Source organism: Ammodytes marinus, assembly GCF_949987685.1.
Source record: "Ammodytes marinus genome assembly, chromosome: 13".
Taxonomy (NCBI): domain Eukaryota; kingdom Metazoa; phylum Chordata; class Actinopteri; order Uranoscopiformes; family Ammodytidae; genus Ammodytes; species Ammodytes marinus.
The window spans coordinates 28,172,475-28,186,466 of NC_137217.1; the positions used below are offsets into that span (position 1 = coordinate 28,172,475).

General features: G+C 40.3%; 3 protein-coding genes across 3 annotated transcripts; 2 read left to right on the forward strand and 1 right to left on the reverse strand.

Annotated features, from left to right (window-relative positions):
* Positions 1 to 795: 795 nt before the first annotated feature.
* On the reverse strand, positions 796 to 1,810 carry LOC307259706 (1-phosphatidylinositol phosphodiesterase-like; the record flags this gene model as incomplete). Its single annotated transcript, XM_080039651.1, has 2 exons — positions 796 to 1,648; positions 1,758 to 1,810. 2 exons carry the CDS (start codon positions 1,808 to 1,810, stop codon positions 796 to 798), a joined length of 906 nt encoding a protein of 301 aa, XP_079895777.1.
* Positions 1,811 to 3,140: 1,330 nt separating this feature from the next.
* On the forward strand, positions 3,141 to 10,560 carry LOC307259827 (ubiquilin-4-like). The gene is made up of 7 exons (XM_080039845.1): positions 3,141 to 3,300; positions 4,436 to 4,587; positions 4,674 to 4,822; positions 6,948 to 7,258; positions 8,192 to 8,307; positions 8,402 to 8,573; positions 9,178 to 10,560. The coding sequence occupies exons 1-7, from the start codon at positions 3,154 to 3,156 to the stop codon at positions 9,319 to 9,321; spliced, it is 1,191 nt and encodes a 396-aa protein (XP_079895971.1). The 5' UTR covers positions 3,141 to 3,153; the 3' UTR covers positions 9,322 to 10,560.
* Positions 10,561 to 10,857: 297 nt separating this feature from the next.
* lamtor2 (late endosomal/lysosomal adaptor, MAPK and MTOR activator 2) lies at positions 10,858 to 13,195 on the forward strand. The gene is made up of 4 exons (XM_080040106.1): positions 10,858 to 11,054; positions 11,568 to 11,730; positions 11,957 to 12,046; positions 12,763 to 13,195. Exons 1-4 carry the CDS (start codon positions 10,987 to 10,989, stop codon positions 12,817 to 12,819), a joined length of 378 nt encoding a protein of 125 aa, XP_079896232.1. The 5' UTR covers positions 10,858 to 10,986; the 3' UTR covers positions 12,820 to 13,195.
* Positions 13,196 to 13,992: the final 797 nt, after the last annotated feature.

Here is a 13,992-nt window from a genome sequence, read left to right on the forward strand (position 1 = left end):
ATATCATATTTGAGGATTACTCAGAGTATTTGCATTTTATGCAAATGTATGCTCTGACTTCCTTACCTCTCATTAAGGAAAACATATAATTTTATTTATTTAGCATACAACTTAATATTTTTAGAATTAACTTTTTAAATACTAAACATATGATTACTTTGTTAAATATGATATTTTTGTAAATTAAACTAACCATCTAGCTACAACATAAACATACTTCTTTCATGCAGCAACAGTGATTATAATATAATATAATATAATATAATATAATTAAAAGTGAGTTAATTAAATGATAACACTGACAGCAGCCACACTGTCATAAAATAAACTTACACTTTTAAGTATCTTAACTTTTTCTGATAATACATGTGTACTTTTACTTATGTAGGATTTTGAATGCAATTCTTTTACTTGTAATGGAGGATTGTAACATTGTTGTATTGCTTAATTTACCTCAAATAAAGTTTCTCAGTACTTATTCCAACAGCGTATTTAAGAGGAGAGCATTAAGGCAGCATAACACTACACACAGTCACTGAGATGCTAGAAACACAAGCTTCAGATCAAAGAGAAGGCAATAAAATGAAATTTATTATTGTCACAATTATGGTCAGAAAATGTTACTGCAGTGTAGGATACAACTGACAAGACGAGGACTGTATCAGTTTACAGATAACATTTTGGATTTGCAGATATTTCAGATTTATCACCAAGTGATTTGAAAGATATACAGAATTGATAGTAATGATGAACAAATGATGGGGCCACATTGTAGCCTACATTACTACCGGTACTCTACCACCAGTTTAATTTGATAACAGTTTGAATGAGGTCAATGCCAGGGAAGTCCATGGCAACGATACCAAAGCATGGCCTGGGCTGATTGGGGTAAAACTGTCTAATGTACTGATTGAGCCATGGGTTCACCTTCTCGGCCACTCTTTTTGGAGTCAGAAACATTCCCCAGAAAGTACCCAAACCAGTGCCGCTAGTGTAGGTCAAAATAGCATTGTCACCTCCGCACGCTTCATTGGCTTTGTTCAGCTGTTTGATTATTTTGTTGTCCTTATCTTTGACGTTGCTAACCTTGGTTTTACCTTTGGCGTCTGTATCTATCATGGGAATGCCCAGCGTGAAAGTGCTCTTTTGCAGAAAGACAATTTTCCCCCTGACCTGACCGAAAGTTGGCATTCCCGACGTCAACCAGACGTGTTGCTGGTCGTTGCCAGTCAGATACTGCACCATTTTATTGACACTTTTCTTCTGAAGAGACAACGATGGTTCTACTCTAATGAGCACAGCCTCGGTCTTAAACTCTGACAGGAAGGCCCGGACAGTGTCTAGGACCTCCTTGAGAGTGCTGTGCTGGTACATCACCCCGCGCATGACATAGAGGGTGTCACCCAGTCCAAACACTTTGAGATCCAGGAACCGAATGCCGGCCCTGAGCTGATCTCTCAGGGACAAGGCCTGCCGTTCAGCCAGTGGACCTCCATACCGGGCCATGCTGTCGTGGGTCCCAGGGAAGGTGATGAGAGAGAGGGTTTTGAAATCCTGAATGCCAGCCATCCATGGAATATCGTAGGATCCCGGGAGAATCAGGTTTTCATTGTCGTTGAAGAACTGGTCATTTCCATGGCACAACAAACTGAGGATTGAGAGAAATCATTTGTGATAAAACAGGAACTCCAGTGACATGAAAACAATCAGTTTTTATATATTTTACTATAGATAAATAAATGTCATATTATACTTACGTGACAGAGAGCAGAATGTAGTGGGAAAGCAGAGACATGTGACCAGCCTTCATACTTGCAGAAAGGTGAGCAATCTAGGAAATAATGTGTAAAACAATGATGCATTTATCACATCAAAACCACACATTTTTAATAAAAGACATGCATGGTATCATTACAAATACAGAATCCAAGGTAAGCGTAAACTAGTAAGGTTTTGATTTTAACAGTGTCAATTATAAAGTCTAATTTTGTACTTTACCTTCCAGCCAGGAGGATTTCACAGCAAACCGCACCAATGGTCAGAACGTGGACTGCTCAAAAAATAAGATCCATCATTTATAGTGTTTTTTTAATCTGAAAAATTCTAGGTGTGTTTCACAAATATTTCAGACTGATTATTCTTGATGCATGTTCATGTTTGCACAGATTGTGGTGTTTGTTTCCCAAGAGCTTGGAAAGGCGGGTCCCTAAAAAATAATATTTGGACCAGATTAGATTAGATTTTCTAACAGGAAAAAAAAATATCTTAAATGCACGCAGCCACACCTGTGCGCCAACCACAATGATGACTAAAATGAAGTAGCCAACAAAGGGGTTAGCAGCACTCCTTGTTTACCACATAACTGCTGACATTATTGAACGTCTGCCAACAATAACTAAACAAAAGCCTATTACCTGATGGAAACAGGGCACGACTGAGGAACTGCTATACAATAGTCTACATGTAAAGTTGTGTTGACCTATACTCTGCCTTTAAATGCCTTTCTAATCTTTGCAGCATCAAGCACTTTACCTCTATCTTCTGCATGGTCTTGTATAAAAGGTGCTGTGAATATTGACTCCCTAGACAAACCACAAGCAGAAATGCACTAAACAGTAACACCAGAACCAGTAGTATTTTTAATGATAATGGCAAATTTAATTTAATTTTTTTTCTTTCTTTATCATTATATATATATATATATATTGGGCCAGGGGGCGGGGGGGAGTGAGGCACCATTAGCACATTTTAATATTAGGGGGGATCTGTCATCATCCCCTAACCCCCCTCAGTCCTGTGTGTGTGTGTGTGTGTGTGTGTGTGTGTGTGTGTGTGTGTGTGTGTGTGTGTGTGTGTGTGTGTGTGTGTGACCTAAAATAACGAAAGATAGAACAAAATAGCAGCAGCCAAAATAAAATAGTCAAAACAACAACTATAGTAATCCCCTAGAGATTAACAAAACATGCTTTATTGCTTAATAATTATACACAGCTTGGGGTTAATAAAGTAGGCAAATTAAGTCTCATTCTAACCACTCTGATTCAAACTCCAGTCCAGAAGGTGGCGGTAATGCACCACAAGTTGAGGCAGCAACACGCCATTGCACCGTCATCTCTCCCGGGAAGTACCGAGGAAGAAAAAGGAGCAGCAAAGATGGCGGACAACAGCGGCACAGAGCAGGCTGGCGATGACAACGTAGATCAAAATGTTACTCCCGCAGAACCTACCATGGTTGTCAACGTCAAAACTCCAAATGGAAAAGAGGAAATTAGGATTTCGGAGGATTGTTCCGTCGTCCAGGTGCGTTAACAGACCGATATTTAACATCTGACAGGGGGAAATCACGCTGCGTTTGATAGCGTCGCCCCGGAAACCTCAGGAGAAATGTTCAAAATGTTCATTTATGACTTGTTGTACAGCAGCGGGATGTGTTTTAAGGTGTATTTACGTGTTCTCATAGATGCAAAAAGAGGCGAAATTCTACGTGTAGATCCAGTATTTCCAAAACCAGTAGAAACCTGTGAGATAGCATTGAAGTTAGCGTTGCAAGTGAACGTTACATCACTCATTGACATTTCAAGTGTACTGACATTTTTGTCTGTTCGGTTTGGCTTTTAGGCAAGTCAAGGCAAGTTTATTTATATAGCACAATTCAGACAAGCGATAATAAATTGACGCTATCTTAAATGGTGTGAGTGACAGGTCGCTGTCACTTGGATAACATCTTTCTCGGTAGCTGGGTGTGGTGCTGGTGACGAGCAACATTATTGAGCAGTGGTTAGTTTCAGAAAGCGGGTTTAGTGGAAACTCTTTGAGTTTTCGGATGCCACGGTAACATCCTCAGCAAACCTAACCCGCTCGCTGATGGCAGGTGTTGTTTCAATGACTCAAATACTCCACAGAAATCTCCATCGGGATGTTTGATCACTTCATCGATTTCCCATTTGTATCCATCATCAAACAGCTCAATATTCTCAGCGCTCATATCGTTCATTTGAGACATCATGGACATGCTCTCAATACAAAAGTATTGTTTGTTTCACTGCTTCATTTTTATCAATGGGTTCTTACATCGATAACACTGAGCATATTTCTGTCAGCCTGTCATAAATGTGAAGCTGCACACCGACGTTTACTGATCCCTTTTAGCATGTTTTACCAAGTCACACACAAGACTCATCAAATACTATATTTATTTATATATTCTCGGTCAATAATTTAGGCTATGTAAGAATACTTTGATCACTGCCGAGGAACATCGATTTGATTACACTGTAACTCAATCAGGCTCTTCTATGTTTACAGAATTTTCTGATGATAAAGTATTTCAGAAGTTCCCATTATTAAAAGAGCGACAGTCTGTGTCACCTCACATGATTTAAGAACACGTTGCCTGGTTGGTAATCCCCCCCTTGCTCTTGTTTTATTTGTCCAGTTTAAACAGGAGGTATCGAAAAAGTTTGATGCCAAGCTGGACCAGCTGGTGTTGATATTTGCGGGAAAGATTCTGAAGGACGGTGACACTTTAACCCAGCACGGTATCAAAGACGGGTTGACCGTGCATCTCGTTATAAAGGCAACCCCGAAGTAAGTGCAATCTACTATGAGCTGTGTTTAAGTGAATAGGCAAAATCTCAAGACTTTGTTTTTTTGATGGTTGCTTTCTCTCTTAGATCTACAGGTGGCAGTTCATCTCAGGGGAGCTCCAGTTCTGCACCAACTCATAGCTACAGCAGCAGCAGCAGCAGCAGCAGCTCTGGCACAACAGACAGAACAGGAGGTGGCATCAGTCAGACGCCAACACCACCTGCTAACGCATTGAGTAAGACAGTGTATCATACCTGCAAACTCGTCGCTTTTCGGCGAAAATCGCCGTTTAGAATCAAAATATATGACCCACGTGAATCGTATAGATCCGAAGAGTTTTTGTTTTTGGGAGGGAGGGGGGGGGGGGGGGTAGCGGCAGCTGCCAGAGAAGTCAGCCAGCGCTTCCCAGACTGGACTGTGTGGGCGAGTTACCGTAGTGTGAGACAAGGGAATATCGTTATCTTGGCAATAAAACATCTTTGGTAGACGTCATGAGTAGCCTATTGTCCAATCAGCGTTAAGATCGGGCACAAGCATCACTGCTGCCGCTGTGTGTTCAGACTTTAGAATTGGCTAAAAGTCTCAATCAAAACCCTTTTGATAATAAAAAATTAGAGGCTTTGATTAAACACTGTCAATGCTTCAGAGGTTAATGTAACAGCCTACTGAAACAGAAACTATACGGAGGGACGCAGCTCACTGTATTTAGTCACGCTGTCAGTTTGCCGACATGGCTCTCTGTTAGACTCGAGACATAGAAAAAGATCGCGGAAGCCGTTCCCGTAGACAAAGTTAACGGGCAGGATATCCCCGACTGATTTCATCCATCAAACCACAGAGTTTTTTCTGAGCGGCGTCTCACTCGCTCACTGGGTCTCCCGGGTCCCGGTGATTTTCACCGTCACAGCGATCGACTCGCTGCTTTGCTGGGGCGGAGACTTTGTGTGAAGGTGATTTAACATCACGGTCGTAGACGAATGTTATAACTTTATGCTGCATAGTTTGCACTGCACTGTTGACCCACACAGGACTCTTAAGTGAAGCTGACAGTTTAATGAGCGCACATTGCAGAAATGAAGTGTCTGCAGTGCGCTCACAATCAGAGCCGACCGACAGCCCCGCCCCCCCCAATTTATTTTTATTTTTATTTTTTAGTTTGTGTGTTTGATATTAACATCATATTATTATATCATACAAAAAAAATAATACAATGTTTTGATCTAGATAGCCTAGTTAATAGCCCAATAATTTAATCAGTTCATCTGGGAGGTAATCCAAGTTTAACTGATCACGTCACGTTCACGTCCAGTGTGTATTGAGTTTATTTAAAGACATTTGGAAATGGGGCTCAGATGCCCATGCACTGTATAACCTATTTCAGCCTCATCTGTGGAAAAAAAGATAGCTGGACAACAGAGTTCTTCTGCTTCATTCCTCTCACTGCATTTAAATGTATTCATTATATTACAGAGAAATATGTCCCATAAAAGAAAAAGAGCACCAAGCCCAACCCAGAGGACCCTGCATAATATTTTATTTTAAATGAACATTTTAATGGAAAATCCAAGAAGCTTCTAATTCATCCGACCCAGTGTCTCCAAATTATTTGTTCACACAAAATTCCTCAGATTTAGCCTCTTAATTTCCCTCTCAAAGTGCACCAGATTCATGCATTTCACTTTAAAAAGTTTAAAAAAAATCTCCCGGGGGGGCATACCCCCGGACCCCCCTAGGAGGGTCAGGATCTCAGCTGGCTATTATTTTCACCCAGCTGGACATTGGAGGCAATAGTGGAGAACTCTGGTTGTGTGAATGATATTTAACAATAGCCAATCGTTTGGACAGCGAAAAACACCCGACCCCCCTAGAAGGGACGGGTGTTTGTCACCTTTTTCACCTCCTATGAGTTTGCAGGTCTGTGTATACATTTAGAGCTATAGTCCGTAACTTTTTCATGTCGCTTACATTCTAGTCATTGCCGAATGAGTTGACACAAAGTTGATGAAGCCCATCAGCTCCACAAAACACTCTCTGTATTTTCTCAGTATATGTATAGCAGCGTTTACAAACTGGTGCCGCCTAAGAAATGTTTCAGTTGTCGATTCTACTGCTTAGAAAAAACCTGGACGTACAGCAGATGTTATAAAAACCACGCGCTATCACCAAAGCCTTACCTCGCGTAGATGAGACGATAGTGTTTTTCATGTATAATTACTCAGAATTCCTCATGGGGGTGACAAAAGTCACGCACTATAGCTTTAACAACTCGCTAGCTTTTCAAACTGCAGCAAGATATTGTGACCAGGATGGATCTAACCCTTGGCTTTACCCCTCCATCTCCTCCTCCTCTTCCTCCTCAGGTGGACTGGGTGACCTCTCAGGCTTGTTGGGTCTGGGTGGGCTAGGTGGGCTAGGCGGGTTAGGCGGCGGTCTAGGCGGGCTGGGCATGGGTTCGTCCAGCTTCATGGACATGCAGCAGCAGGTGCAGAGGCAGCTGATGTCCGACCCCCAGATGATGTCCCAGGTGCTGGGCAACCCGCTGGTCCAGAACATGATGTCCAACCCGGACATGATGAGACAGATGATGGCCGGCAATCCTCAGATGCAGCAGCTGGTGGATCAGAACCCGGACGTCTCGCGCATGTTCAACAACCCCGAGCTAATGAGACAGGTGGGTGAAGACAGACAGCGCTTTTAATGTTCAAGAGCCTTTGTGGAGTTATATACACAAACAGAAGCGTCGTAATTAAAAGCAGTAGTTTTATCAGTTTCACACCTGGGATTGTGCACATGTACCGTAGAAGAGAAGCAGTAAGAGTGTCATAAGGGCTTCAGCAATGGGGGGGAGAGGGGGTGGGGCGGTGCACTGAGAATGCCTTTGATAAATCACATGTTCATTCAAAATCCTCAAATAGTCTATACATTTTATTTAATCTTTTTGTGTTAATAATGCTGTCTTGTAAGCTGTTTTTTTTTTTTTTTGGGTATGTTGTTATGCATGACAAAATAATACAAATAAATCAATCTATATGCAGACCAGAAGACAAAAAATATATCAGGGCTGGGGCTCAAGTTGGCTTTTTGTTTGCTCAAATGTTTAGGCTATCAAAAAGTCAGATAATACTAGTGAAAAATACCCTCCATAATTTCCCAAGAGTCAAAAGCAATGTCTTCAAATGACTAGGGATTGTTTAAGGGAGTTTCCAGCCATGCTCTTTACATCACAGTTTTCTTTCTGTTACGGTCGGTCACCCAAACCACGAGGCTGATGTAGTTCCCTTCTGACTTATCGTTTTACATACTGTTTATGCCAGAAATAGGATCCCAAGTGCAACTTAATCAGGTCAAATGGGCTGGAATACAGTTTAGTAGTTGTAAAAGTTCACTAGCAAGTCCTAACAAGCTTGAAGATTAGCACAGATGGCCATTGTTCCACTCAAGAAGTCGGTGAGGAATCTAGCGATGATGCAAGAGGCATTGCTTAACCAGTGACTGGCCGCTTAGTAACCTCGAGAGTGTCCTTTGGGGTTTAAAAATTCCCTCCAGAGAATGTTTGCAAATATCCAATGTGTTGTTAACTTGACTCATGTTTGTCACTGAGCAGATGCAGAGTCCTGACACACTGTCCATGCTGACCAACCCCAGAGTCACACAGGCCCTCATGCAGATCCAACAGGGCCTGCAGACCTTACAGACAGAAGCCCCAGGATTCATGACCAGGTATCTGCTGTTTTGCCTTTTTTAAATCAGATACTTTTAACCCCCCTGTACACTTCAGTTGTCTGGATTTTTGACATTTATCTGCCCTCTCTAGAATGTCTCCCGGAGGTTTCACAGTTCCTCCCGCCACAGGGGGCAGCATCCCACCAGTTAACCCCCAGCCCGCTGACATGACCACAGGCTCCAGCCCCCTGTCAGCCAGCAGCCCCTCTCAGCAGCAGCTCATGCAGCAGATGGTACAGATGTTTGCAGGCGGAGGGCCATCGGTAGGTTTCATCCCACTGTCTGAATTCATTTTTTATTTGTATTGTGTTAATTGGTTTTCAGAAAAATACGTTTTACACATCAGTACAATGCAAAATAACCTTTTTTTTTTATTTTGTGAATTGGACAAAAAAGAGATAAAAAAAATTGAATGAAAACAAATGAATTGATGAGATCTGAAAGTTAAATGACCAAAAATAAAATATATACCCGTGTCGTGTGTATATATATAAATAAAATCGGGGGATTCAGTTGCTTAGGAGTTCATTATGAATGAGAAGTGCTGAAAACTTTGAGTTAAAGTGGAAGTTGTTTAATTAATTAATTAATGAACATTTTTGAACAATCAAAGTGTCAATTGATATGCGTTTTAAATTTCAGTATTTTATTTTGATTGATCAATTAGGCAACAAGTTAAAAACCCAGGCCTTGATTTTATTCAAAAAAGCAAATGTGTCAAACCATTTCAAATCAGCTGGTATAAAGAAACAGTTGGTACACTCACTCCAATAAAGAATACAAATCAATGAGATCAGAATCCTATAAATACTTCCCATGTGTGAATACTTAGTCTCTGACCTCCTGCCTCGTCTCTTGCCCTCACAGCTTCAGACCCCAGAGGTTCGTTTCCAGATGCAACTGGACCAGCTCACCGCCATGGGCTTTGGTGACCGCGCGGCCAACCTGCAGGCGCTCATCGCCACGGGAGGGGACGTCAACGCTGCCATCGAGAGAATTCTGGCCTCCTAACTCACTCCACTCTGAGGGGGTAGAGGAGGGTGGAAGACGGCTAGAGGCCATACAAGATCAGAAAAAAAACAAAAAAAACAGGCACGCAGCCCTCTTTCGTGATCGCCCTGATAGACTCAGTGGTATCCCAATCACTAGTTCTCTCTTCAGCTGATCTTTAAATCATAGGAAAAGGGGGAGCAGGGAAGGTGGAGGAGGGATGTTGATGGTTTCTGAGAGATTTGGGTCCTTTGCACGACTATATCACTGCGTTTTCCTCCTTGCAGTGCACCAGCGATGATTTATGACATGACAAAGTGCTCATTCACTGGATGTCTACTTTTTTTTTTGTAACAAAAGGAATTCACTTTGTAATAGTTATTCATCTTTTCCATCATTTCATTTTAACAGGCTGTGTTTTCAGGTGGTGAGATAAAGAGTTTTTCCAATCAGGTTGTGGTTGCATCAGGTTGGATGTTGGCGTTCTGAGCTCTCTGTTTGGAGACCTAGCTTTGTTTTAAAAAAAAACTCTTCATCTTCTTGCCTGACTCACTGGTATTTATTGAAGCTTCTCATATTATTAAAAACATTATTTTTTTAACCCTGACAGGTTTCTTGACACTCTAGGATGTGTCTGTTTCTCAGCACTGAATCTTGTTTGTATTGTTTGCGTTGCTGCCCAAAATGGTTTATAAACGGAGAAGCGAGGGAGAGTTTTCAGGTTGTATGACCAAAGCTATAATGCGTGTGGACGAAGGAACAGTTACACAGTGGGAGAATGGAGACTTTTCAAACTGGTAGAAAATCTGTTTTGTTGACGTCCCTTTTAATATATCTGGCTATATTGCCGACTCTACAATGGCAGGTCCAAAATCACAATATTGACTTAAAAAGTACATAAACTTTGACATGGGCTTCAGCAAACTGCTTTGGACCAAGTTGATTTCAAATTGGTTATTCTATTAAAATGTTGTCTCCCCATGAATTGTGTAAAGAGGATGTGATTAATTGTGGTTATGGATTAATAAAATATTAACTGAATAAAAATAGAACATGATGAGAAGCCATTGGATAATTTTATTGAATTAGACCCTTTCACAATAATATAGTTGTGAATTTCCATACTAACATTGTAGTGCACAAGTATAATGTCGGTTTCTTCAGTATATTGCAAAATCATCATTGAATTCTATTGTATGTCTATCCGTGGACAGAAAAAAATAGTATTTTTATTCAATCCAATAAATTATTTGCAATGTGTTTGTGTGTGTCTGAATGATTTATTTTGGCAATGAAATTTGACATTTGTATAATATGAATCCCTCATTGTCATTTCCATTTCTACCTACAGTACATTGGGCTTTTTGCTTGCAGCCCGTGACAAATTGTTTACTGCTTCCAGTGATCACCGAAAGGTCACCAGAATTGTGAATTATTTTTACTGCAACACTACAAACTAGTAGGCTACGGTATCTATCTATTTTTTTCAGAATGGGTCAGCTGCCTACAATTCCCACAATGCATTGTGAGCATCCGGAACGGGAAGAAACCAGTCAGCTGACTTGACTGCCCGTGTTTATGAGTAGTTCTTGACAGTATGAAGGCAGTTGCTTAGTCGTTTTAAGAATAGAAACGGCTTATTTCTTTTTTATTTTAACATTGTTAAAGGTTAGTGAGTGAGTAGTTATGTTACGACCAAAAGCGTTAACGCAGGTTCTCAGCCAAGCGAATACTAACGGAGTCCAAAGCACACTGTGAGTAAGCTAAGCTACAATAGCTTTAAATGCATATTATTGCTCTCGTTGTGTAGGCTATACATATTCAGAAAAAGTGAAAATAACAGTCGTAAGAAATGTCCTCTTGACGTCTGCATGTTTTTTTAGACTAATCAACAAAATATTGTTCAATACAGTTGCGAAATCCTTTTTTGTGTGATAGTAATAGTTTCAGCTCTGATGGAATTACTTTGACAAAATTGTGTGTATGATCTGATGATAGTGTGTATATTATTATCGGTTAACTGTGTTTGCTGCTGCACAATCAATGGCCCCTCTGAGGAGAAATTAATTTGATTATATTTCATTATTACTATATTGGTATGGGTAATCTTGTGTTCAGCTGGTCCCTTGCTTCCCTATCCATATAGCTGTATTGCCAGCAGTGTTAAGCAGCTTAAGTAAACTCCCCACCCTGGCAGTAGCCTATATTGTAAAATAATTTCACATTTATGCTGGATACTGAAACGCCACCTTTTCATTTCCCCCCAGCTTACTGAATAATGAAGGTTCACTTCTGGCTTACTCTGGGTACGGAGACACTGACGCACGCGTGACAGCCGCCATTGCCAGCAACATCTGGGCGGCCTACGACAAGAATGGCCACCAAGCCTTTAACGAAGACAAACTCAAATTCATACTCATGGATTGCATGGTAAAGGGGGCAATTGCCCTAACGCATATGAACAGTTTCAACTATTACAGGCTCAGTTCTGATTATAAATCTGTGAATCAGACACCTGACACTGGGGCATTTTCTCTCTTTTTCTCTTTCTTTCTCTCTCTCTCTCTCTCTCTCTCTCTCTCTCTCTCTCTCTCTCTCTCTCTCTCTCTCTCTCTCTCTCTCTCTGTCTCTGTCTCTCTCTGTGTTTCTCTCTCAGGAAGGAAGAGTGGCCATCACTCGGGTAGCCAACCTACTACTGTGTATGTACGCCAAAGAGACGGTGGGCTTTGGCATGCTTAAAGCCAAGGTGAGAGTTTTAACACTTTTGCAGACAGTGCTGACCTCAGTCATTTGTTTCACATACAAGCACTGTCCTGCTTTCAAAGGCACTGTATGTCATGCATTCATTGTGGTTGGCACGGGCCAAGCTTGTTTATGTATTCAAGGTTACAGCACTGTTATGACCTCCACCGTAGTCAACAAAAAATGCATTCATTTGACATGTGGTGGGGTTATGTAGAGAAAAATTGGTTTTTATTCAACCTTAATTCCGTCACTAAGGTTGGCGCTGTACTGCAAGCTGGTTGTTCATGGAAAAAATGGTCTGCCAATAGATTTGGACATTTTCTTAAACACTGCAGATCAGTTTCAGGTATTGGAATTTGATAGGAGATGTAGCCCCATGTCAGGGTCATATTGAAGGTTGTGAGTCTCGAAACCTCCAACTTTGGATCAATATAAGCAACATGTAAAATTTTAAAAGATGAACTGATAGTTTAAAAAATACTTTATGCTATACTGCACCCTGTAGTGTGCAGCTTGAAGTAATTTAAAAACAATCATGTAAGCTGTTAGAAACCTGTAAGTAATTAATTATATAATAAGTTTTTCTCAGTTTAGTTTTGAAGGAAGCCTACAAGGACACACAACACACATACAACAAAGGCTTAAACGAATGCAGTATTACTGGTCACTCTGAATACATCCTTTGTTAACACTAATCTGTGTATTTTGCGCTTATAGGCAGAAGCCCTGGTGCTGTACCTGGAGGAGCCATTAACCCAAGTGGCAGCATCATAGTGGAGAGGTGCCTGAAGATGTGCCTGTCATCTACCCTCGGAAAAAAAAGCATCATTCATAACTCATTAACTACTTGCCTTTAACATGTTCTTCTGATGGTTTGCTCTGAAACTCCACATAATTTGTCTGCAGTAAGAAGAGTGTAGAACTGGTGTACTGCTGAAACAACTGGTCCCATGGTTTATTTATTTGTTTGCTATTTTAGTTTAGGCTTGTCAATCAGAAAATGTAACACTTTGAATTATATCTAAAAACATATTGTACAAATATTGGTGGGAACCCTCATCAGAATTTCTGTCTGATGAAATCCAGTTAAAAGTATGTGTTTCGTTTTGCTTCAAAGCTGTCAAATAAAAAATGTTTGGATTATTATTCACATATTTTGTGTTTATTCTCTAAACTGAGATGGGTTCAAAGAGAAAGATGAAGCATAGATTTCACAACATTATATCAGGTTTATTAAGATTATAACCAGGATTACCAGGCCTTGAGATGAGCCATAGTATTACTATTATCTGATATGTATTTAATAGTGCTTTCAATGTCAAACCTCTTAAGTTTATGTTTAGTTTCAATGTATTATTTCTGTTTTACAAAGCTTATTTTTTTATCACATGTTTGACTCTTTGGTTGCTCACCTGCCTTAAATTCTGAAATAAACATTGATAGAATGATTTGAGTAGCGTTCTGACAGGAAAGCTAAGAATAAATAAAAACTTGAGCAGTCACAGCCCGGGGCTTGCACATAGATTTAAATCAAATTGATTCAAACAAGATAATATATTTCCAGTGTGTTTGTTTCATTGCAGTGATTATGGACAAACATGGGCAATACTCTAAGACATATTGACAAAGTACTGTTTAAGATCAAGCCCCAAACTCAAATGTGAACATAGTTTAGCACAATTACAGTCTGACAAACACAATCGATTTAAACACGACAAAGCTCAATAAGTAAAAGGCTTATGAATAGGTTCTAGTGTATTTATGTCATGTAATCCAAGACCCTTCTATTGTGACCTTGAAGTGATTGGCATAGACAAACTGGAGGAACATGAAATAGGTATGATTAATTAAATGAACAACTTCAGGTATCAACATCAGACGTCATAGAATTTTTTTTAACAAATTATATGATACAATAAAAGTATGTTTTGACGATGCATCTTGAAA

What these genes read in the sequence shown, in the direction of transcription:
- LOC307259827 (XM_080039845.1), top strand. Translation starts at nt 3,154, where the DNA reads ATGGCGGACAACAGCGGCACAGAGCAGGCTGGCGATGACAACGTAGAT. An exon ending in AGGATTGTTCCGTCGTCCAG is followed by an intron (nt 3,301 to 4,435) that starts GTGCGTTAACAG and finishes TTATTTGTCCAG; the next exon opens with TTTAAACAGGAGGTATCGAA. An exon ending in GTTATAAAGGCAACCCCGAA is followed by an intron (nt 4,588 to 4,673) that starts GTAAGTGCAATC and finishes TTTCTCTCTTAG; the next exon opens with ATCTACAGGTGGCAGTTCAT.
- lamtor2 (XM_080040106.1), top strand. Translation starts at nt 10,987, where the DNA reads ATGTTACGACCAAAAGCGTTAACGCAGGTTCTCAGCCAAGCGAATACT. An exon ending in AACGGAGTCCAAAGCACACT is followed by an intron (nt 11,055 to 11,567) that starts GTGAGTAAGCTA and finishes ATTTCCCCCCAG; the next exon opens with CTTACTGAATAATGAAGGTT. An exon ending in TCATACTCATGGATTGCATG is followed by an intron (nt 11,731 to 11,956) that starts GTAAAGGGGGCA and finishes TTTCTCTCTCAG; the next exon opens with GAAGGAAGAGTGGCCATCAC.